Source organism: Empidonax traillii, unplaced genomic scaffold, assembly GCF_003031625.1.
Source record: "Empidonax traillii isolate 1590-97213 ecotype Southwest subspecies unplaced genomic scaffold, ASM303162v1 scaffold25:size3598162, whole genome shotgun sequence".
Lineage (NCBI taxonomy): Eukaryota > Metazoa > Chordata > Aves > Passeriformes > Tyrannidae > Empidonax > Empidonax traillii.
This window is the reverse complement of record NW_020955218.1, coordinates 1,983,025-2,007,429: the sequence shown is the minus strand read 5'-3', so window position 1 is coordinate 2,007,429 and position 24,405 is coordinate 1,983,025. Positions and strand designations below refer to the sequence as shown.

Sequence of the window (24,405 nt, the reverse complement as noted above, 5' to 3'; positions counted from 1 at the left end):
GATGTAACGCTGGAATAGGCTGCGCACAGAAGATTGCCGTGTTTGCCCCATCCCTGGAAACATTTAAGGTCAGCTTGGATGGGGCTCTGGGCAGTTTGATGTAGTTGAAGACGTATCTCCCTTCTCATTGCAGGGCAGTTGGACCTGAATGACCTTTAAAGGTCCCTTCCAATCCAAACTATTCTGTGATTCTGTGACACAGCCATGCACATCTGCACACCCCCTTCAGAAGGCTAGCTGGTCTGACAGAGAACGCCTTTCAGATGTGACTTACCTTCTCTGAATGACACCACAGAGTCCCAGAGTACGAGGCACTGTGCATCTTTATTTCTAGTGACTAAAACTGGCAATGGTAAAGGCTTTATGGCTCTGAGCATTCCCGGTTCTGGTGCAGTCCCCAAAGACACAAAACCAGAGAAAGAGCGAGTGAAAGCGAAGCGCAACAATTAGTAAGTTCACTCACCAGAAGGCCATTTGCATGTGCTGTTGCCAGTTGCTGCTCCACTTAGCCATTACAAGCTATTTTGGCAAGCAGGGTGTGCTCACTGGTGTGGCCTAACGCTGCCCTCCTTGCTGTGTGTTTTGTCCCCATCCTCCCCCAGTTCTGTGTATTACGTGACAGTCTCTGCCAAACAGCGTTAGTACATTAGCCACTTCTCAAACGATTGCTTCCCCACTGGGCAGGGTCTCTTCAGAGCGAGAGGACGGAGACCGCCAGCCTCTCAGCTCCAAAGAGATTTTTCCCCTCTCCAGTCAGTGGTATTCCCTGAGCCCTGCTGATGAAAGACACAGATGTGTCTGCAGAGGAGCAGCTCTCAGTGCCTGCCTCATTCCCCAGAGCCCTCTTCAGCCAGTTTGATGTCTAAGTGGAAGGGAAGAAAATAAGCTGACAGTGGGGTTACCACCCAGATGATTTTCTGAATTGATTAGCTGCTTTTTCATAGGTCTCACAGCCATACAAACAGCCACCTCGTTGGATCTCACAAGCTAAGTAATGACCTCGGCTAGGAGAGCTCCAGAGAAAGACCAGCCATAATGATGTGCTGCTCCCCTATGAAAGAAACAAAGGAAAAGCCAGGGGAAAACAACATGAAGGGAACTAAATAACAGCTAGATAGAGGCAAGGAAAATGCAGCTTGCAAGACTGAGACGAAAAATAAGCACCTTTCAGCAGCAGCTGCAATTTGTGTGTAAAGGGCTAGGCAGGCAAGGAAAAGAGAGCTCAAACCACAACTTTTCGAGGTCAAGCCTGTGAGCACAGGGCAGGCTCAGCAGCAGCTGAGGGCCTTCTTTGGGTGTGTTATGTTAGAGGTGATGAAATAAAATCCAGATCCCTTCAAGCTGTCATGTGCTGGCCAGCCCACTGCCACATGTGGGATGGCAAGGAGCAGCCTTAGCAGCTCCGGCCATGACCTCCCTGACAAGCACTGCCCCTTAACCCGGGCTTCTGCACCCTAAACCTTCCCAAACAAGCAGCTTTTAGCTCAAGTGGACGCTGTCCTTGCCACAGACCTCTCCACCAGTGACTGCCCCCTGTTCCCAGCCTCTCCCCTGCTGCCTTAGGGTGGGAGTGGCAGGCAAAGCACTGGCTGTCAGTGCACACTGTCTGTCTGTCTGTCTGGGGTCTTGCACCCCGGTGGCAAAACCTCTGGGATGTGTAAACAGAAAGGGCCAGGACAGGACTGCTGAGCCCAGCAGCCATATTAAGGCTTCCTCAGTTTCTCCCACCATTTCTGAAAGAGAAAGCTCTCCTTCAGCAACCTTGGGCAGCCACACTCATGGGAAAATGGCATCACAGGCAGGGAGGGTGGGTGAAGCCCTCTCTGACTGCACTGCTGAGCACTTTGGAGTCCACAAGTGTCCCACACAAAGCCTGAGCTTCACATGGCTCTGAGCAGAGACTGCCACTGGGGCACGCTCTGCTGGACTCCACAGAGCTAGTGGGCAATTTAAGAGGGGTGAGTTGTGGAAGTGGGGAGGCCTAGGCTGGGCTTCAAAGGACTAAGCTCATTTAGATCAGATACTGAAAATCTATCTTTGAAGGGAAACAAATGGTCCAGCCTTCCTTATCTGTTGCTCCTGCCTCCTCATACCCCAGAATAATGCAGATTAGAAGAGGGCGGGTGAGAAGGGTGCTGTGGAGCTTCATCTCCTTGCTCTTTTCCATCTGTGCTGTGCTATCCTGCTAGAGGTTTTTATTAAAAAAAAAAAAAGCTGGAAATAAAATCTACACACTCTATATTCCCTCTGCAAATGCCCCAGCCCAGAACTGCAGCCTGCTGCTCTCAGTGCCTCTAATTAGCTAAGCAAGGCAAGCACTCATTAGCCCCACCTGGGTCACTCTGCAATTGGGAAAGGGAGCATTAACCCCCACATGGCTCCAAAATAAATAGGTGAGAGGCAGATTTGTTCCCTATGGCTGCCTGTCCTGGCAGCAGGGCCCTGGAACAGAGTGCCTTTGGGTGGTGGTGCTGGGAGGGATGTCAGTGCAAGGAGGTTGGATGTGCTGACAGTGCTCCTCTGCAGAGTCCCATCTCTCCCAGGGAGGTGCAGATTTGGAGGGGAACTTTGGGAGGGCCAAGTGTTTGTTAAAGCACCACAAAGCACAGCACTGCAATTTTAGCTGCTCTTGTGCTTGTGAGTGTTTTGCAGGTAGTGTCTCCCAGAGTATATTTGTGTGGGGATAGAGGGAGACTCTGGCATTATGGGTATGACTGCAGTGACAGAGTTTGTTTTGACACTGATCTGCTTTTTAATAGCCATAACTTCAAAGACCTAAGCAAAGCCAGCTGCCATCTTAATTAAAAAAATTAATGTGTTTTTTGCTAAAATTACAGCATAAGGGATAAGTGAATGCCAAAACTATTCCCTTGTGCTATCATACAACTATTTCTCTCCTTCTAAGTCAAGGTTTTTCTGCAGATCAGGTATTTTTTTTTCAGCTGTGGTTGTGCATCTGGCCCTAGTCTAGAGCCCAGGGTGACAAGTACAACACATACACATGGGATGAATCAATCACTGTCTGAGGCTGTCTGTAGCCTTTAAGTAAAGACACTTACAAGCTGGATTCACCCAAAGAGGGCAGGTGGGGTAAGTTTTAGAACAGAAATAAATGTGTGGCTCCTTGTTCAGTGAAGTCCATTATTATTTTTAGGAAATTGGTGCTAAACCATAGAAGGCATCTCTCTGGGAAAGGACAAGAGAGGAACAGGAGCATCTGTTCTGCCTGCAGACAGGAGATGGTGAAGATCTCTGAGTGGCAGTAAGTGCTGAAAAGAAAATATGCCTCTGTCCTTCTCTCTCTGTTACAAAGAAACAGCATGGGGCACAGCAGCTGCAGCAGGAAAGGAATGGGGAGTGCTTAAAATACTTCTTGACTCTGACTGAATCTTGGGGCTGCAGGAAAGTCCTGACTTCCTGTGTGTCCCCCACCCCACACGTGGGATGAAATTTGGGGCAGGGAAGGCCAGCGGTTGAGCCCAGCATGAAAGATCTCTTTTGGGATTGGAAATTATATTAAGTATACCAAAAGTACGCTATTCTGCCTCTTCTTCATCCTTTGCAATCAGGGCAGCAGTTAGGGAAACCCCCTGAGTTTCCCAAGGCAGGCCACAGAAATGATAGTACAGCAATGAGCCACTAAACCAGCAAGGGAGCAGTGACCACAAGTCACCGCCTGGCCACTGCTCACAGGCTTTTTTTTCCTGAGAATCATTTCTCAAGAGGCGTTGATCACAAGTATGGAGATACCAGGAATAGACGTAAGAGGCTGACAGCCATCAGCCTGAGATACCTAGTGGCCTTCTGGGTACAGCCAGCAGGAAAACCATTCTTCCCCAAGCCCTGCCGTCTCTCATGCCACTTCAGGTGAAGGGCCAAACAGTTGGCCCAAGATGCTGGAAAGCTCCTCACTCAGCAGCTTTGAGATTTCTGTGCTGTTCCCTAAGCAGAAAGGTTTAAAAAGGATTAGTCTACATGGGATTTGTGCGTGCATACCCAGGTACGTGTTCGTGCACACGCAGGCCTCCTCACGTTATTAACACCGTAGGAATGTCTTGCCCACCCTGACCCCACAGGCTGTCAAGGTAGCAATAAAGCCTAAGCATGGCTATGAGTGATATGGAGTCTGTAACTCACAGTTAAGCAGATCTTGTAGTGAACAGTGACATATCTGGCAGTTCATTACAGCACTTGCTGCCTCCCTCTATGGTCTTCCACCTATAGCATTAAGGGCATTTAACAGATTGCATAAAATTGCATACAGCTACAACTATATATTAACATCATCATTTCACAGACAAAGATCTTGAGGCGTAGTGATCACTGCTGATCACTACTAACAGCAGTGAAGAAAAAAATAAAGCGTTACTATTTATGCTAGCTCTTTCCCTCCTGTATCTTTTTCTCAGCTGGATGAAAGGAATTAGTTTGGCTGGTTTTTCTTTTATTTCAAATTTTCTTTCTGTTTCTTAATCTTCCTCAGCATGGTCTTCAAAGTTGGGGTTGGAAAGACTGCGGGGGAATTTTGGTTGTCAGTTTGGTTTATATTTAATATCACTGTTGTAATGGTATCCGAATATTTTGCTAAATGAATATTTGCTTGGTTTTGCTTTCAACTTGATTCCTATGATGCTACTTCAGACAAATGGTAACCATCTCCTATAGAAAAGAAAAATCAGTTGAGAAAAACCATGCTTGGTAAGATGAAGGTAGAGTTGTGATGGGTATTTAGAGACTCTAATTTACATTAGAAAGAGAGGAGAGGAGAAGAAAAGCAAAAGTACTGAAGTTTTGCCTCTCAAAGCAAAGAGATGCTCCACGAAATGGTGGCCTTGTGGGGCCCCCTTTGGAGAGGACAGAACCAGAACCAGTAATCATTTAGGCCTCAGCCTAGAGCTCCTGGGCCACCTGGTACTTGTGGCCCCAGGGCTGGCAGTAGAGCAAAAGTTGCAGTCAGATGTTATCTGCCAGCAGACCTGCTGATGGACCTGGAGAGGTGGGAAGCAGGCTCATTCCTGCAGCATGCAGTGGCTGCTTAGAAGCTTAAACAAAAGAACACCCAAAAACTTATATATCATGACTCCAAACCAAAAAGCTCATTGAATAGGTCCCACAAAAAATCTCTCGGGTGTTTGCAATGAGCAATGCTTTATCCCCCTCTGGCTTTGTTCCTGTTTCCAACAAAGGCAGCAGCAGACTGTTGTTACTGCCTGTGCCCTTGGGCCAACAAAGACTGGTGACCAGGACTCAGGCAGATGAGAGTCACTCTGGCAAGGACAGGCACACCCACACCAGCTCGACAGCCAAGTGCTAACAGGGGTGTGGATACTTGTTGCTGATAAACCAAATTCATACTCGAGTGGGCTGGTCCAGCTTGTGCTGCTGCCTCTTCTCTGCTTCTCTACATGTGCTGGCTTGGAGACATGCTGCCTGTCCCACTTCACTCTGAACACACAAATGTTTGGCAGGAGGTGCCTGAGTGGGGTATGGCTCAATATGTGCATTCAAAAAATGCCTGCCCAGCTCCTGCCTCTTCACAACCCCCAGATCAAAGAGCAGGACATGAAGTATGGCAGGCAGCTAGGCAGTGCTTCTTGACAGATGATACCCTGCAAAAAGAAGGGTAGCTTTTGCTTCTCTGCTTTTCATAGGGTCTCACCCAGAGAAGCAGCAGGATGGCCCTGGTCTTGTGGTGTGCAAATTTTATATCATAAACCTCTCATACAAGGTAGGCGGGAGAGCACTTCTCTACCACATCTCCCTCATGCTGGTGCATGTGCCCAAGCAGTGTGTTTGGGAAAGAGCAGGTGTTGGAAGCCAAGTGGGCCAGGACAAGGTGACCCACCTCATCTATTCATGTTAGGACACTAGAGCTGCATGCTGCCACTTCCCTCTGAGGGCTTGCAGCACCCATCTTGTCTCTGGAGACTTTACCCTATCCTCTCTGACCACTGATCAAAAGTACAAAACATGTTCCATCCAGAACCATCTCTGCAGTAGGTACTAACAAGCCATTTTTCCTCCTCCCAGCAGTCCAGCTGCCTTTAGCATAGACTGTCCACAGCAGGGCACATTTCACCACAGAGGGGGAAGATTAATTTTTCTTCCAGGTGAAGCTGTCTGGAACTGCTTTAAGACCAGCAAAATGCAACTGCTCAGCTTACAATGTACCCAGAGCACATGTGCCAAAACACTACCAGGGGATTTTTAACCACCAGAACTGGCTAGAACCTATATACAATATTACATCTTAAAACATAGCATTTCTGGAAACTCTATCCCTTTCCCTCTCCAAACTCACACCTGTTCCCCCCTTTCCCCCCCCACCAGCACCGTGCTGCACTTGGTTCAGCAGTGACCAAGAGGGAATTTTACTGGCACTGGATGTGCTTGCTGTGCTCTCCTGGGTCTCCCATGGAGGCCTCCCATCCCTTACAGAGTCTGCCCACCTTACAAGAGCTTGCACAAACTGTTCTTTCCCTCCATGGAGTCCATGTAAGGTAGCACACTTCATGTCACTGGTGGGAACAGCCCTCACTGGGTGTTTGTGGTGACAGGAGGTGGTAGGAGGATTTGCTCTTTGCCTGATGTGCTGGCTCTCTGATATAAGTTCCTTAAAACCCCCAGGCTCAGCTGTGACTCACTGCTGGTATTTGATCATATTTTCAGAGAAGGATTAATTATGCTTTATTGCTTGTTCACATAATGGACCAGTATCATTTAGGCTGGAAAAGGCCTTTAACATCATCAGTTGCCATTACCCAGCACTGCCAAGCCCACTACTGAATCATGCCCTGGTGCCACATCTACATGTCTTTTAAATACCTCCACTGTTGGTGGCACAATCACTTCCCTGGGCAGTCTTTTCCAGGGCTTGACAACCCTTTGGGTGAAGAAATCTTTCCTAATATCCAATCTAAACCTCTCGTGGCACAACTTGAGGCCATTTCCTCTTGTCCTATGACTTGTTACCTGGAAAAAGAGACCAACACTTGCTTTCAGGTAGTTTTTGAGAGTGATTAGGTCCCCAGTGAGTGTCCTTATCTCCAGGCTAAGCAACTCGAGCTCCCTCAGCCATTCCTCCTAAGGCCCATTCTTTGGAGGAGGAGGAAGGAGATGTGCCCCATAATTTAGTGACCATTCATTCTAAATGAGAAGGTTAATAGCTTGACCACTTCATATTTTAACCCCAAGCCTTTTCCCTCTCTAATTGTAAAGCATAATGGGTTTTATTTCCATACAGCAGTTCCCTGTGGGGCTTTGTCTAGATGTATAAATCAAAGCTTTCCTGCCACGTTTTGGAGCTTGGGGACAGATTCTGCCTTCACCCGGAGCCTAAAGTGGGGTCATCCCCACAGCTGCCAGCAGTTACCCCATTTTGTCTGCATATTGCTGGGAGAGGTCCCTGGGAACAGGCAAGGCAAAGATGGCCACTCAGATAACTGGCAGGATGGTTGGGTGCCGAGTGCTTTTGCAAATGATACTGTTGATCGGGCTGATTAACTTCAAGTGGTTGGGCTTTTTGATGCCGGGATGTAGCAGGGCAGAGAGCATCTTGGGGGCTGGGGCAGACAGGCAGAGCTGCTGGCATACCTCCCTTGCTTCTCAGCAGGAAAATGAGGCTTAGATATGGGGATGAACCAGGAAGGCTGGTTGTGGGAATCCCAAAACTCAAAAGCTATTAAGTGCAGAAGAAAGAATAAATCAGCTGGCCCTCCTCCCTGCCAGTGCAGGCCTTTCTCCATTACATACCTACTTGTATTTTCATCAAGTTACACGTTTAAAACAACTCAGGTGCCTCCACGGGAGCAACTGTTCTACCACAGACAGGTGATTTGCAGCAGGATCTCATCTTGAACTCAGGGGAAAGCAGAGGTACATTGGCAGAGCTGTTTGGGAAGCTGGGAACAGAAGCCTAGATGTTCTTCTGGGCAAGACTGTGATCCATTTATCAAAACGCTGTTCAGGAGCCTACGGCATCCCTCCTGCCTAACTTTAAGGAGCGCTAGCAGGTTTTATTGATATCCTATCAGCATGGGAACCCCTGGAGCTGAGCCTCAAGTGTTTGCTGAAAAGTGGTAAAAGAGAACCAGCTGAAAGAGTCAGTGGATGACAGTGCCACTAATGGCACAAGCAGGTCTTTTCTTTTTACTTCTACACTGCTGGTTTTAACTGCGCCAGTGACCAAGAGAGGTGACGAGCCGCTGTCATTGCGTGGCCTGTTTTAAATACATCATTATGGCCTAAATCCACATCTCTGAAAGCCTCTGAACAGTGGAGTTGCCATGGAGGGCATAAGGGCTCTATCTGCCAGGTAGGGTTCCTTTCCAGCAGATAGTTTTTTCAGGAGTAAGGAGATCACTGCCATGCAAATCATGTCCAGCAAGCAATCCTTTGGACACCTTTAGAACACTGGTTTTCATGGTGATTGGAGATAACACCTTGAACAAGCACCTGCAAAACCATACCATCATCCCAAGCCCCCTGGTCCTGCTGCCAGGTCTGTTGTCATAGCCACCAAGGTCAAGGCTGTGCTCCCATAGAGGTTTCCCTTAACTGGTGTTAGGAAAGGCTGAGTATCTCAAAACTCCCTAGTTACAAGCAGGACTGTTCTAGGAAAGGTTTGAAGATGACTAACCAGATTAGTCACTAGCTCTTTTTCTTTGAGGCTGGGCACCTAAAATCACGCTATGAATCTGACAGCCATTCCCTATTTTGATCTGCCTACAATCATTTTACTCTGAGTGATTTCACAGGTTTTGAAAGTCTTTCATGGACTTTGGTCTCATTGAGACCTGCCTGGATTATTTATGCCAGAGGAAGTGATCCTAGCTGTTCTTGCGCTGAAACAAACCTTGTGTCTAAATAATTTAAATTGTGTTTGTCCTGAGTGAATTTAATTATACATACTAAATAAGGCAAATCAGTAAAAATTCAGTTTAACTGTTTCAAGAACAGCTAGATTAGGAATCTGGAAATAAATCAGTTTTGTTACATGTCAGGGGGACTTTTCTACAAGTAGGGCAGACCTCATACCAAAGCCAATACCAGGAATGTCAACTCCCTGCCTTTGGTATTTACAGAGAAACTGGATTAAGTTGCTCCACCTCATCTATAATAATAATGTTTAGCATGTAAGTAGCATTTTACAATTTCAAAGCAATAAACATGGAGATACCATGGTAATGAGAACTGACAAGGCACTAGCATTAACTAATTAAGCCTCACAACTTCCCTGAGGTATCTAAATACGACCACTCTCATTTTATAGATGAGGAAAAAATACATGAATTGATTTACTTTAAGGCACAAAGAAATTCAGTGAAAGAGCTGGAACCACGACTCAGTCCTCCTAATGTTTGGATGGCTGCTCAGCCCTCCATGAGGCTCTGCCTAATTTCTAGAGCCGTGCATCAGTGTAACCTCATCTCATTCTTAGCAAGATTTAGAAATAAATTACTTTTAATTTCTGCTGACTGCTATGGAAGGAGTGGGATTTGAATATCTCCCTAGCCAAATGTAGCAGCAATAAGTGGAGGTATTGGTGAGGTTGGAAGTGGATGCTGGTGAGGTCATGACAAGTTAGCGCTGGGGAGTTGCACTCACCGCAGAAGCAGAAGTAGCATAGCAGGAAAAGCAACTAACAGGTGGGTGTCAAATGAAGTGCTGGGAAGGTCTGCCTTAGCCTAAACCACCACAGGTTTTGCCTCTCCACCCCCCCCCGCCCCCACCAGCTGCGGGAATTGGAATGCACACAGCCATCCCATTTTTTAATTTGGATGGGCTTAGTGGTTTACATCAACCCTGAATCTGGCCCAGAAACCTCCGCTGGGAGCACAGCTTTGGCACCAGCACTGAGCAGGAACCGTCTTGCTCCGTGCAATAGATACTCAGCACTTCTCGGAGTGTGTGAGATCAGCAGCTTTAGATGAGAAATCAAGCTTTCCCTCATGTCTTTAGGTCCAGCCTACAGAAGGCTGGTTACAACAAAGAAAATTTCAGCTGCACTGCCAGCTCTGCTTTGATACCCCTAATCCCAATCTAAGAAGGTGTTGAACAGAGAACTGAATCATTATGGCTTGTAAGCAAAATGGTCTTTTAATTCCCCTGAAGGAATATAGTTTTTCTCTCCTGGAGTGACTGATGAGGAGCTCCTCCCTGCATGGAGCACTGCCCTGCTGTGGAGCATCCCCTGCATTTCATCTGGGGCTGTTCTCTTTGCTTGTGAGTGCCTTGCCTCTCCAGCACGCTGCACCTGAGCCAAATAAGCTTAGGCTGGGTTGGTGAATCCCAGTAAGCCTCTCCCTGGGTGTTCGGAGGCAGCCTACAGGAACCAGTACCAGAGCACATGGTACATGTATCAGCACCATTGCTAACCAGTGGTCTGGAAACAATTAAAGTATCTCTTTGTTTATGCCGTAGCATTGCTGCCTGTGGAATAGCTGTGGGCAGCAGAAGTAGAGACAACAGACCTGGAGAGACATAAAAGCTTCGGTGTTTGTGTGACTCTCTGCTCTTCTTCCCACCAAGGTTTCTAGGGCAGATCACCAGCTCCCCGTCTTGTTTTGTGGCCGTTCAAGCCAGTCCCTGTCTGACTTGTCTCTCTGCCAGATGTACAGGCCAGTGCTCAGCAGCAGCTGTGAGCATGGCTGACCACAAACAAACCCATACGCGGTGGGCCCCTCTCAGTGCGACTCTTTGGGGAAGACATGGAAAGATCCAGATTCCCTGGCTTCAAATCCATTGCCACAAATTACTGTTCGCCTGTTGATTGCTCTCTAGGGGACAAAACATCAAGTTACAACCTGTGGTTTTCAGCCCCGATGGATTAGGGGCAGAAAATCTGTTGAGACCTAAGGCTTAGATCTGTTGGTTTGATATGTAGTTCAGTAAAGCACATAGGAGAGGAGATATGATTGAAGGTGCTTTGCCACATCAGTGCCAGCCAAATTCCCAGTAGGTAGATGCTTTCTGACTAAGAGAGTGAATGCAAGCTAGAAAGGCTCAATGTTGCTAATTCTCTGCCTAAACCAATGGTGATGTGTGTAACTGCTGTTATGCTTCATGGAAAGTGTAATGTGAAAATGCTTCCACTTTCCAATGGTTTGCTCAGCTGCAAATAGTGTTGTGAAGTAAATATCTGGATTTTTACAAAGAGCATCGATCAGTTTTTCAGATGCCAGGCCAGGTTCTTGGGAGTGACTGCTTTCACTTTATCTTGTACATTGAGCAAAATAAATGTGCACATCCAGGAGACAAAACAAATACTGCGTGGCACTTTTGCAATTGCACCCTCCAAGGCATAGCAGTTGGGTCTGCACACGAAGAGTTGGAGAATTCTGACCAAGCAACAGGCTCTTCAGCAGATGAGCCTCAAGCAGGCTGCAGAAATCATGGAAAACCTTCTGCTGACTCAAAGCTAAAGAGAATTGTTTGTGTCTTAGCTAAATCTGAAGCCCTCCTTGCGTTAGCTGAAGTTTAAATGTAGCTGTACTGATACCATATATCCAACTTCAGCAACAGACCTGTGCAAGCTGGTTCACTGCATCACAGTGGCAAAAAAAAAAGTGAGAATGCCAGTTTTCTCTTGTTCTCCTTTTTCCATTTCCTGTCTCCTGAGCTTTCTCACACTGCTCAGGAAGACCCTGTGCTTGCTCGTGGCCCTGCTGAGCAGCTGCCTGAGCCCTCCATTCATTTTCTACCTTAACAGTTGGCTCTCCTTGTCATTGACTTCCTCATCTTTCCCCTTGATAAGTTAAATTTTTACCTTGTTAGGCTGCTTTGATCCAATATTTTCTACCTTCCTCATCTCACCTTCTTATTCAACCCTTCATCATCTCACTCACCAGCAGAGCCTCCTGTTTGACCTTGCCTTCACTGGGCATTTCTTCATCTTTCTGCATTCAGCTTCTCCTCCATGACTTTACTATCTCTCTCAGCTGCTCACAGCTCTTTCTCTCTATTCCTCACAGCATTCCTGCTCCTTCTATTCCGCAAGTGTTTGTGACTACAAACTTTTCATTACTCCCTGCTAATGAGAAAGGAGATGTATTTACTTCCCACCTCTCACAGTATTTACCAGTTTCTCTCATCTCCTGCTTCCCTTGTGTCTTTCTCATCCCACACAGTCTGTTAACTACACCAATGTCCTCTATTTCAGATCTATTTTGTTGTCCTTCAACCATTCATGCCTCTTATTTCAGCCTCTTGTGTGCCACTGCTTTCCCTACCTGTAAAATAATAACTAGTGGCTCAAAATAAAGAATTATCAAAATGCAACATGACACTTCTTCTGTGATCCCTCTGGCTGCCTCCATGATGCCAGTCCCACCACTACCCAGAGAAATCTGTGCCCCCATTTTCACTGTACGTGCCTCAGTTTCCTTGATTTGTCGTCTGATTCAGAAAAGCAGATCAAGGGATTAAAGCCAGACCTCCAACGCTAAGTACTCGAGTCCAATCTTTGCTCTGCTCAGGAAGGCTTTTCAACTGCGATGTGTAAACCACAAAATGTCTTTGCTCAGGAGGCCTTGAACAGGGAACAAGGAACTTGAAGATGGAGCAAAATATGAAGAGTCCTAGAAGGTAGAAGTGGGCTGGCGTGAAAGTAGGAGGCTAAATCACACCTGTCTTCTACTTAATAAGTCAGAGAGCAAAAAGAAGCAAAGGCAGTGAAATTTGCTGGTGCTAGATTATTGAGGGAAGTCAAAACAAAAAGAGGAGAAATAAAATTCAGACATGCTAGAACAGGGAGATGAAGCAATTCACACAGAGAAATGCACAGGTTCTGTTTTGAAGAAATGTTGGGTTTAATCTATTCTTAAATCATTTCCCCTGAATTAGGAAAACTTGAACCTCCAAAATCTCTGGCCTTCTGAACAGAATCCAAGGTTTATTCAAGAGCACTTCTGCAATTGCTTTTGAGTCCTTATGAGGGAAGACTGTGGGTCTCCTGTACCTAGTTTATAGAAACCTAGTCAGTCAGGCTTTAGTTTAAAGCCATGATGTGGAAATACAAGGAAGTTAAGAAATTTTTTTTAAAAAGATCCTTATTAATGATAATATCAATTCAGCTGTTGAGGAACTGAGGAACTGACTTGTACCTGTCAGTAATCCATCCTCTTTCAGACATGGGCTACAAGAGATCTAATATTCCATTTAAGCTTTAAATCAGGCACAGGTGGCAGGTCTCTCTGGAGAAAGTGGAAAGCATTCCTCCTTTGCTTCTGTTCCTAGGTGAAATGATTTGTCATACAGGAATGGAGACATGCAGTCCCTGCATCTCTACAACCTTTTTATTTGCATTTGGCATTTTGAATTTGGCTTCTTTTTTTCTCAAGAAAATGAGCTCAGAAATCTGGCTCTACATGGTAGGACTCAATCCTCAGCCAGTTTGGGAAGAAAGGAAGAGAAAAAGCCCAGAAAGTAAGGGAGGAGTGTAAGTATGGAGGGTAATGCGCAGTCAGGTTTGGTAATTGAACTGACAAATCAGTGGTAGGGGAAGTATTACCAACAGCCCAGAAAAAAAAGATGATCCAAATGGAGAATATAGCATACTGGGAAAGGACACTGGTCAGAGCAGGCTTTGGTTTTGTTAGTTATAAGCAGGAAATTCATAACCAAAGGTGGATTGGAAGGAAAGAAGCAGATGGATCAAAGAAAAGGAAATGCCATATTGTAGCCACCAAGTCTGATTATGTTGAACAGCAGTGGGAGAGCACAGATTTTTGTGCTTGAGCAATGAATCGACAGAAGTGATTTCAGACCAGTGTAAGAATCTAAAGCAAAGTGGAGCAACCTTAAGTGATTGTGAGCAGCCTCAGCATCCTTGCATAAAAAAAAAAATATAAAACACACTCCAATAGAAATAATGGGGACGATAGAGGGAGCCAAATTAATTCAAAAAAAGTTAGGTAAAATTGGTACCATAGCTCCTCCGACAAAAAGAGAGATTAGGAGTCTTCATTAAAGTCCACAAAATTCTTAGTGGGATAGAGAGTGGGAATACTACAAAGCTATTTGACCTGGTGTCAAGAACAAGCAAAGATGCGTCAGTTAAGATAAGCCACAGCTGGACATTACAGGAATTCAGGGAGGAATGTCAGCTTAGAGCAAGACAGAAATGCAACATAAACTCCTCTTACATGGCCAGAGGACAAAAAGTTTGCTCCATGGAAGAAGTGGGCATTAGGTAATATTGTAGAGTTCTGTAACTGGCCCAAAGGAAACTGAGGATTCATCACCCTGAGATTTCTCAGGCAGAACTGCTGGTATTTTATAGTGATCCTGTATGTTGACAGAGTGCTGTGAGTTAGCTTGCCCTCTCCTCTCAGCAGTCACCCTGCTGGAGCTGGTTCAATCCAGTGCCAGAAGACACAATACACAAGAGATCCGATACTGTCTTGCTCAAGATCAAGTCTTGCAGTCATTGTGCCTTGAAACACAGTCAGGGTTTTATCATAACATACCGGTCTTCTGCAAGCAGTAAATTAACTAAGTCAAAAGATTTTGGGGAAAACAGAAGCAAAGACTGTGCTTAGAAAGTTAACTAATAAATTAATTTAAAAATAGTGAACATTTTGGCAAAAACCTTGGTGGGGAAGGTCTAGGAAATCCGTGCTCTGTGTGTGAAATTTACAGCAAAGGAAAGCAAGGTCTGTGTCTGAAGAATGATACAGGGTGCCTGATGCTACCTCTTATATCTTATCCTTCTTGCCATTCCATTTCTCAAGTGACCCTCACAGCCCCCTGTAGAGCACAGCAATTGCCATACCAGATCAGCCCAGTAGCCATCCTAATCCAGCCTTCTCAATTCAACAGTTGCTACTCTCTGGTACTTCAAAGAAAGGTGCAAGAAACCCTGTAGTGGACAATTATAGAATAACCTGCCCACAAGGGAAGTTTCTCCCTAATCCCCCGCCATCAGTTAGTGGTTATGTTGTGCCTTGAAGCCTGACAGTTTATATCCCTCCTAAAATTTATTTATATCCTGTCTAATGTGACCATGAATGTTCTTGGGATCCATATAAATGTCTAATCCTTTTCTGAATCCTGCTAATCTCCTGGCCTCAATGAATCCTCATGGTAACAAATGCCATGTGTTAATTACACATGGCACAAATATTTCCTTGCACCATTTTAAATTTGCTTCCTTCCAATTTCACCGGGTATCCCTTGATCCCGCAAAATTAAAAAGGGCAATGAAATTAGAGCTTGCTCATTCTTGCCGAGCCACACTGCTGTCTCTTGATTTGTTTCTTCTCCAAACTATCTGTTCCCACCCTCAGCGAGTTTTCCCTGGTTGGGCTGTTGAGCTGTGGCCTATGGCACAGCAAAACACTACGGCTGCACATTCACACAAGTGGCAACCCTGCGCCCTTGGCTGGTTGGAGATGGCACTAGAAATGGTGTGGAAGTGTAATGTGTGAAGGGTAGAGGATAAAAATGAGAGTGTTAACTGAATGAAGGAGAGGAAGTGCTAAAAAAGTGGGAATGGTATTAAAATGATGAGGGAGGGAGGTCAGTCCTAAACTGTTTTTAAACATCAGTTTTACAGTGGTTTCACTGGAGGGAGGACCCCAAGCTGAGGCAGCTGTGAACAGTGATCCTTTGTATCTGTTTTGAAGCTGGGCTGTGGCAGCAAACTGAGAGGTTGTGAGGTGACGCAGCGACAGCCTGCAAGGCCAGTGCAGCTTGGTGTTTTCGCTCAAGCGCCATGAGGGACGTACCACACGAAGGTAATTAAAACCTACCTGCTGCTAAATACGTTTCCATAACACGGTTCCAAACAGGGCAGCGTAGCTCCCCTCGTTTCGGAGCCAGGACAAACGGCGGCCCGGGCGTGGGGCTGAGGCACCGGAGCGCCTCAGGGCGGAGGCGCGTGTCCGGCTCCGCGTGGCGGTCGCGTGCGGGACGCGAGAAGCGCCGCCTGGGCGGCAGAACAACGCGAGAGGAGAAACCCTGCTTCGCTGCAGCAGCACCCGGCCCCGGCAGCTCCGCGGCATTCCCGGTGACCAGCCAAGGGATCGGGATAGGGACAGGGAAGGGCGAAGGAGCCGCGTGCGAGCCCAAATCGACCGGCGTCACCGCCCCTCCGGAGCTGGCCCCGCCCCTTGTGGGCGTGGCCGGGCGGGCGTCGGGGGCCTGTTGTTGTGGTGGACGTGGGGCCCCGCCCCCTCCTCGTGCAGGGCCGCGCCCCGCCCCGCGCGCCCCGCCCTCGAGCCTTTCGTCCCCTCCCCACATCCCGCCCCGCAGGGACGGCCAGGCCCCGCCCACCGGCCCGGCCTGCCCCCCCATTGGCTGTCCCGCCAACAGCCCCGCCCACCCCGCTCCCGGGACCCCGCCCCTCCCCTCGCGCCCCCCGGTCCTCCCCCTCCCCCCTCCTCGCGCCCATCTGTTCCCGGTGGCTCCTCCGCGGGGCGCGGGGGGCATGAGGAGCGGGGCGATGATGATGATGGGCCCGCGCGGCGGTGGCGGCCGCCCGCGGTAGGGGGGGACAGCGGCGGCGGCAGAGGCGGCGGCAGCAGCAGCAGCTCCAGCAGCAGCGCCCCCGCCGGCCCTGAGCCGCCCCGTGCGCGGGCGGCAGCGAGGGGGCAGCGCGGGGCCGCCGGGGGGCGGCCGCTGAGCGGCGTGTGGCGCCGGGGGGCGGGCGGAGCCGCAGCGCCGAGCGGCGGCACCACCACACGCAGCCGCCCGTGGAGTGAGGGGAGGCAGCGACTGAGCGGGCTGGACGGCGGCCGCGGGAGATGTGCCCGGAGGAGGACGGCGGCTGCGGCGGCGGCGGCGGCAGCGTAGCCGGCACCGGCGGCCCCGAGGCGGCGGCGGTGGCTCTGGACGAGCTCCGCTCCTGGTGGGAAGTCCCGGCCATCGCGCACTTTTGCTCGCTCTTCCGCACCGCCTTCCGCCTGCCCGACTTCGAGATCGAGGTGAGAGCCCCCGCAGGCGCCGCTCCCCGTCCCGCCGTGTCCGCGCCCCCGCCCGGCGGGTCCCGCACGCCTCTCCGCGGTCCCGGCCGTGCGGCGGGGGGCGCTCCCGTGGCCCCGGCGAACCGCTGGGTCCCGGCGCGGTGCAGCGCGGGGGACTCCGCTCCGCTCACGGCGCACCCGGCAACTTCCCCGTCGCTCCCGGGAGTGCCCGCAAACTTTCGGCGCGGCCGTCCCGGGGCAGGAGCCCCCCGGGTCCGGGGCCCTCGGGGCGCACGGCGGGGGCGGCCGCGGGCGGAGCGGGGCCGGGCCGCATTGTTCGGCCGGGCCGGTGTCCGCACACAAAGGTGGCGAGGGGACGGAGCCGACCACGGGTCCCCCGTGCCCAAAATGGTGGCGGCGAGGGGCGGGCTCGATCCGGTGACCCCCCACCTCCCCTGGGGGTACCGGCGGCTGTTGTTGGGGGGATTCTCCAGCCTCGCTCCGTCCATGCCCGAGTCGGCCCCTTTTGTTGGGGGGGGGGGGGGGGGTGTCGGTCCCCACCTGGTCGGTGCCGGCGCGGGGTGGGAGGCTCGGAGGGTCGCCCTGAGCCTTTCTCCCCCATCTCGGCGAGGCCGGAGGGCTCCGCGGGGCTGCGCTCATTGTGCGGCTCCGCGAAGCCTCCGGGGAAGCGGCGGTGCCTTCACCACCGCCCCTGTCCCCCACGAAGGGAACGCGCTCGGCTTTCGTACCTTTCTTACCCGTTTTCCTCCGTAACTTTCCTGTGTGGGTCGGGGTTGTTTTATTATTTAATTTATTTTAATTCTTATTTTCGTATGCGCGGAGTTAGCGTCCCGTAAATATTTTGTGCGCTGGCTACAAATGTTACAAGCAAAGTGTGTCCTGGTAGGCAATCTTTTGTGCTTGCTGTGAAAAGCTATTCTTGCCAGCGCGTTGGCAATAAACCGTGTGAATAACGTGGTGGCGTGTGTTTTTTAAAGACAGTAATTGCCCAGTGAATGCGAATTCCAAAGATGCTTAAAAGTTCCATGGGATGCGCGAAGCCCTAAAGAGCAAAACTCCTCGAGCAGGACGTGAATTTCTGAAGAGGGGGAATCCCTTATGCGGTACGAAATCTTGAAAGGGGATAAGGTCTCTCAATGATGCAACTTCTTGCGAAAGGGAACTCCCCTCCCCCTCCTATTGATGCCAAACCATTAAAGGGGGAGGCTCTCCGGGCCCAGCAGCGCAAAGTCTTGAAGGAACCTGAATTTACAATGATAAAAGGGCCAAGGCACTAGCCTTTCACCTTTGGAGGCAATTAGCATCTGGCTTGCTTCACAAATGAAGTAAATGTGGGCTCCCCTTTGGTTCCCGGAGCACGCTTAGGCTGGGGGAGTTAACATCATCACTCGGAACAAATTAACTTGCTTTTTTTGGGGGGGATGCCCGGGAGGAGGAGGAGGAGTGCGGGCGGGTTGGTGCCGGGGGTGTTGCAGAGCAGAAGCAGCACACCGAAAACGTCGCCAAAAAAACCTCCGTGCGCGTGGATGGCCTGCAGCGCTTGGCAGAAACGGGTTTTAAAGAATGGTGTTTGTCCGAGGGACGGTGGAAATTGCGGTTAAAATCGGGATGCTGCTAGAGGACGGATGCGGCTGTCAGAACTCTGCGTCTTCAGGCACGTGGAGTAAATCTCCTTCCCCGGCGCAGTGTGAGCAGCCCAGAACAAGCAGTTTCAAAAGTTGCTGTTCCTTGAAGCTCACCATCTTATTACGTCTTGCCTGGTGCAGTTGTTCCAGTCTCGTCACTGGTTTCAGGGATATCTGGGAATGGATTTGCACAATGAGCTTGCTCAGTTCACGATATGAAATCAATGGCCAGCGATGAGACGCTTTTTTTCTAAGAGTACTTCTCTGTGTGATTTTTTTTTTTTTTTTTTTTTTTTTTTTTTTTTTTTTTTTTTTTTTTTTGGCTGCATAAAGAAGGCTTCTCCCACGGCTTTGGACCTAATAATGCCAGTGCCCCTTCTGGCTGTCTCACTGCTACATCTGAGATGTGTTGAGTTTCAGGGGTGTCTGAATAAAATGGAGGTGGCTGTTTTTCTAGGGGCCTGGCAAGACTCGAGGCACATATTTTGGGGAAATAAAACACTAGCTGGCCATCAAAAATTGAAACTGTGCTCATCTGCAAATGATATTTTCTTGATATAGCTTTGGTTATTGCAGAGAGGTGTGCTTGTGGCTGAACACCAGCAGTTTGAGAAGTGAGTGCCTCTTACCTCAAAAGTTACTGCCCTTCATGAGTGACCCAGGGGTGACTTCCCCAGTTCATTTGGATGCAGAGTAAAACAGGTGCTTTGAGTGAATCTGTGTATGAAGAAGGAGAAATTGAGATCTTGGGCTCAGAGTGTTTCAGCTGGAGGATGGTTATGCTCAAACTCCTCGAGCTTCACAGCTGAAGTTTGTCCAACTCTACCCAGTATCTCTGAGGGATGGCCTCACTGTGGATGCAGCTGGGTCTTCTTGGAGGATATTCTCTTCTACCTAGGAGGTCTGAGCTCCTCTGAACTTAAATCCTGGTTGGTGGCTTTTTTTTCCATTTTTCTGATACCAGTGCATCTCCAGTGAGGGGTTTGGTAATAAATTCTTACAACATCATTATAAAAAGCAAAAGTTTTAAATAAACCTTAATTCTGATTAAAACAAATATCCCCTGGTCTCACCCTTCCTCTGATTTCAGCAGGCAGGTGAGGTTAAGGTTACACTGCTACAGTCTCTGCAGTTCCCAAACCAGACAAAACCTGGTCTTCCCATATGTTTGTGTTCTAATATAGTGTACTGTTGTTTTGGGTTTGTTTGTTTTTTTAAAGGTGTAGCTATTTTTTTCTCCTTTCCCCACATCCCCTGTATTTTTTCTTTTCTTCTGGTAGGTCTGTCCACAGCTAGCTGGAAGGCTCTGCAATGATAGGCCATCTGGACCCATCCCTCCCATGCTGAGCAGATTTGCTGCTGGTGTTTGAGAAGTTTGGGGTCTTTAGCAGTACAGGGAGGCAGCATGGAGCTCTTTCTTTTTTTTTTTCCCTCCCTTTCCAAATGCAAACCCTTCAGCCTCTGCTTATGGGCACAGAAGAAAGTGAAGCTTCCAGATGCCAGGTTGCTGTCCACAGCTGGATGGCAGAAACCTGGAAAGCAGATGTTTTGTTTTTCTTTTTGCTGGACCAGTGAGTAGCCAGAGACTACGGGGAAGGGGTGTCCAAAAAGAAAGCAGTGCATCCATCAGGCTGGACCCTGAGCATTGTTCGGGAGGGGGTGGGCACAGCTGGCTCTGGCAGATGCAGGCGCCTGAGGAGTTGCAGGGCTCCTCTTTTCAGATTTCTGCTGCAGCATCACCCGGCGATGGGCTCAGGAGGGGTTCAGCTACCGCCAGCAGGTCAAAAGTTCAGTGGGACAGGAGCGGGTGCTTCGGGAAGTGTTTGGCTTCATGCGGTGTTTTTACACGGGTCTTAGGATGGCAGAGAGCACTTCTGCCTTCTGGGTTGGGATTTTTTTTTTTTTCTTCCTCCCCCGTTAAATGGCTCCCTTGTCAGCCATCTGCTGTAAAGAACTTCCATGCCACTTCAAAAGTGGGGTTTTAGTTGTGTTGGCTTGGTTGCTGCGGTGCATTTCTTGGTGGTTTGTAAAATCACATAATCACAGAATGGGTAAGGTTGCAAGGGACCACAGCAAGGTCGTCTGATCCAACCTCCCTGCGTCAAAAATACTCTGTATCAAATGCATTTGTTCTTATCTACTCTAAGAGCATTCCAGGTGAGAGAAGGTGAGGCTGAGTGAGGCGTGTAAGTTTTTTTCTGTCCATCATTGCCTTGATGGACAAAAAGGATGCTTTCCACAGTCAAGTTAGTGCAGGTGATGATAGGGAATGATTTGTTTCACTCTTCAAGACTGGACTGTAATGTGGGACACCTCTCATGACAAAGTGTCTCCTGGCCACGTGCCCTCCCCTCTGCAACTGAAATATCCTCCTGACAGCTGTAGGGATTGTTTGTATCAAAAATATTAGGAGAATATTTAACGTTTTCAACTGTATTTCAGCACAACTTGAAAACACTGGACAGGAGCCAGTGTGGTGTGGCCACCCAGCTCTTTGGCATGTGCCGTCAGTAGCTGTGGACTCAAACATTTAGGAACCTCTGTCTGGGTAGGTCGAGGGGAGGTGACTTTCCAGAACGTGCTTGAAAATAGTCAAAACATTGTTGTTAACTTAGTTTATTTGGAAAAGGGGGAAAAGCCACATTACACAGGGAAAACATAAATCTTTTCCTGTGGTTTTTAAAAGCGCCTTTGGGCAAATTGCCTCTGCTGTTAACTTCACTATGGCTTTAAGATGCTTTTCCTTGCCTCTTGCCCCTTCCTAGCACTTCGGGCTCTGGCTCTGCCTTTAGGTACATTCCTCCCACCCACAGGCAGGGCACTGCTGCTCTTGCCCACCTTTTTCCTCCTGTAGTGCGGTATCTGCCATGTCGGTTCTTGAAAAGGCTCTTTCTGTCAGGAGTATTATGTGGCTGTTAGGAACTGCTCCCTTGGGTCCCCCAGGAGGAGGAAGAGTGTGGAGAAGGAGAGAGCAAAGAACAGGGCTGCTTCTATCTCTTCAACCCAGATACAACTTTAAAAGAAAAAAAAATAAATGTGTTAAACAGAGCATTAGAATTTTAATACTTTGAAAAAAATGTTTCCTAGTGAGGACAGGATAGCCAAATATGCTTTGACCTCCACTCATGTCCTGTCATTTTAGGTCCTGGTGAAAATTGTCTGTGGATCCCCTTGCTCTGCCCTTTGGGTGTGTCCCGTGTGATCCGTAACACCAAAATGGCACAACCTTCCTGTTCTGCCAGTGGTTTGTATGGGGTTAATTGCACAGACAGTGTGGTACAGTACCCAAGTGTCAAGCCTTCACCCCTCTGTAGCTATTTGGGTCTGGTGCTGCATTATTATTTGCATTACAGTAGCATGTATAGTGTCTATTGCTGCCTCATCGTGTTCTGTGATAGTTGAGATGGCCAGGTAGTTTCTGATCAGAGGAATTTAGAATCTAACTAAGATCAATGCGACAAGTAGGTGGTGCAAGCTGATAAAAATGTTGGTGAATTTATGTAGGTCAGTTCTGCTCCTTGAAGGTAATTCTGAGTTGTTTAAATGCTTTTTCAGTAGAATAGTTCAGGAACTGGGATGTCCAACCCTCTTTCCATTTGCCTGTTCATGGTAGTCAGCGTTAAAATGGAAGGGTGTGGGCAGTGATTGTCTGAAACAACAGTGAACAATAGATCTGCTCAAAACTTCACTCTCATGTGAGGCACCTTGCTTTAGGAAAAACAGATAGTCTGACGAAACAGTAAATGGCAGTGCAGGAAGAGGTGCTATGCAGAGAGTAGACAGGTTTGGAAAAAAATTAATGGAATTCAAACATACTGAAAATAAAGTGTTGATCCTGTTGTGTGGAGAGACCTGTTTATGTACCACTGTGAATTTGGGTTATATGCTACAGTCACTCTGTAATGGCTCTGCTTCCCCTGGGCAGCATCAGCTTCATCAGAGTAGAGGCTGTGAGCTGGGTGTTTGTTGTTTGAGAATCAAGTTTAAAAAAGAATGAAATCAGGGGTTGACACTGTTTTTATTGTTCTTTCTACCTGTCCCATCCACTATTTGGTTTAGTTGCTTCGGTGCCCCATCCCTCTCCATGTTCCAGCTGCAGTTCTTACTTTCCTGGTCTTCACTTTTCCTGCCTTAGTTATTCTGTTCATAATAGAATCATTAACACTCTACATGTCAGCGTTGGGCTCTAGAGTTCATTGAGATTAATGGAGGGGTGAGGCAGAGAGATACTTCTCAGAGCTGTTGTTTCAAGTGGTCTGCAAATTGGGAAGCATTGTATCAGTTTCCATTTCAAATGCAATTCACATCTTTCCCAACTGTAGATCTTAAACTCTTAAACAACTGCTTACATTTTATATAATGATACTCTAGTGTAATTGGATAAAAAGGGGGGGAGGGGGATAGGTAGTTCAGGAGGCTGATATGTGAGTTAAAATGTTATCTTAAGCCTATGAAAAGAAACAAGAAGTGACTGCTTGAAGCCGGGGGGTGTCTGAACAATGGATAAAGAAGGTTATTTTGACAGCAACATTTTGAATGGATCTGAGTTAGGTGACAGGGGAGTTGGGGAAAGACTGTAGTGGCCCAAGGCAGAAGAGAAAGAGGAACGCGATAAGAATTTTCAGGGATTTGGATGGAGCACATGGGGATTGATGTTACAGATTTTGTGATGTTAGTATAGGCAATTCTTCTGCTAGCACAGCTGATGCTGAAATTCATGCCTGGTGTTAGCTGAAGGGTTTGTACACTCACAAGTTTAACCGTTTAAGCTAAATGTGTTTAGAAACCGATTTAAGATAATCATGTGCAAGTCTTTCCCCACTAGAAAAAAAAAATGTTTTGTGTAGGAGCTTAAATATGACTTTGCAGTTTGCTTTAAGACCCGAGTACCACAAACCTGTGCAATTCAGTCAGACGATTTAAACTTCTGCATAGCGCATCTTAATTAGGACTGAGAAGTTTGTTACTTTTGGAATTTGCTGAAACCAAACTAGCTAGAAGTAACACCTTTAAAGTGTTGCAGCTTTATGTGTAGACCTGCTTAACTGCAGTCTTTCTCTCCCGCGCATAATGCCGGCAGAGCTGTGCCATTCTGCCCCTGGCATCTGTTAAGTGCCTGCATGAAGGGTGAAGAATTAACTTTTGTAATGGCAATCGATGCTTTCATAGACTTCTTTCAGGCAAAAATCTCCTCAAGAAAAGGGCTATGGGTAGAAATGACAACAGCCAAGGAGTTAAAATTCCCGAATTAAAAGTTTAAGTGTAAACCTTATTGTAGGTAGGTATGATTTTTTTTTTTTTTTTTTAATTTTCCCCCCCTCCTCGTTACCAGAAGCAACAGCATCTGCTGTGGTGGTGGGAACAATGCAGCCTAGTGATTCCTCCTTCCTTACAGTAGAGAATCCTGTTAAACACACAAGGCTGTGCCTCAGAGTGTATCCTTTCAGCAGGCTTGTTCCTTTTAATGGGTGCCCATTCCTGGGGTCTCCATTGTTTCACCAACAATAGCACTAGGGGCAGCTGATTTGGTTGACAGAAAATGCGTTAATTTAACAGATCTATTCCCTTTAGCTGGTCTCCTTCCTATTGTGCCCCAGTTCTCCCCCAGTTCCTGGGGAGGAGGGCCTCGAGAGCAGGGTCTGTTAGGTGGAAGGCTCCTGCAATTAGGAGGGGTTTGCAGCCTTTTGTGCAAGGAACAGAAAACAGCTGATGGGGAAAAGTGGTGCTAGTGCAGTTTGCTTACTGCCAGAGCACTCGTTCTTCTGCTTTTTGGGGGGGCTTTATAGACTGCCTTTACAAGAGGTGGGGGAATAACTCGATACTCTGTGCTGATGGTTGTCAAGGTCTTTGCTCAG

The 24,405-nt window shown here is 48.1% G+C and overlaps 2 protein-coding genes and 1 long non-coding RNA gene across 5 annotated transcripts in view; 1 reads left to right on the top strand and 2 right to left on the bottom strand.

The window, feature by feature from the left end:
* Positions 1-12,246, bottom strand: part of ADA2 (adenosine deaminase 2) — a 50,289-nt gene extending 38,043 nt beyond the window's left edge. For both annotated transcript variants that reach the window (XR_003573711.1, XM_027905596.1), the window contains exon 1: positions 11,847-12,246. Coding sequence is in view for 1 of the 2 variants with exons in the window: in XM_027905596.1 (XP_027761397.1) it covers positions 11,847-11,893 (47 nt within the window). In the remaining variant the exon portion in view is untranslated. The remainder of the gene's footprint in view (positions 1-11,846) is intronic.
* LOC114069078 lies at positions 3,163-8,325 on the bottom strand. Its single transcript, XR_003573722.1, has 3 exons — positions 7,757-8,325; positions 4,138-4,218; positions 3,163-3,269 (listed from the first exon to the last, which is right to left on the bottom strand). It is a non-coding gene; the product is annotated as an uncharacterized LOC114069078 (long non-coding RNA).
* A 4,502-nt stretch (positions 12,247-16,748) lies between the features above and the next one.
* Positions 16,749-24,405, top strand: part of LOC114069031 (cat eye syndrome critical region protein 2) — a 100,871-nt gene continuing 93,214 nt past the window's right edge. For both annotated transcript variants that reach the window (XR_003573708.1, XM_027905573.1), the window contains exon 1: positions 16,749-16,925. The gene's annotated coding sequence lies outside the window, so the exon portion shown is untranslated. The remainder of the gene's footprint in view (positions 16,926-24,405) is intronic.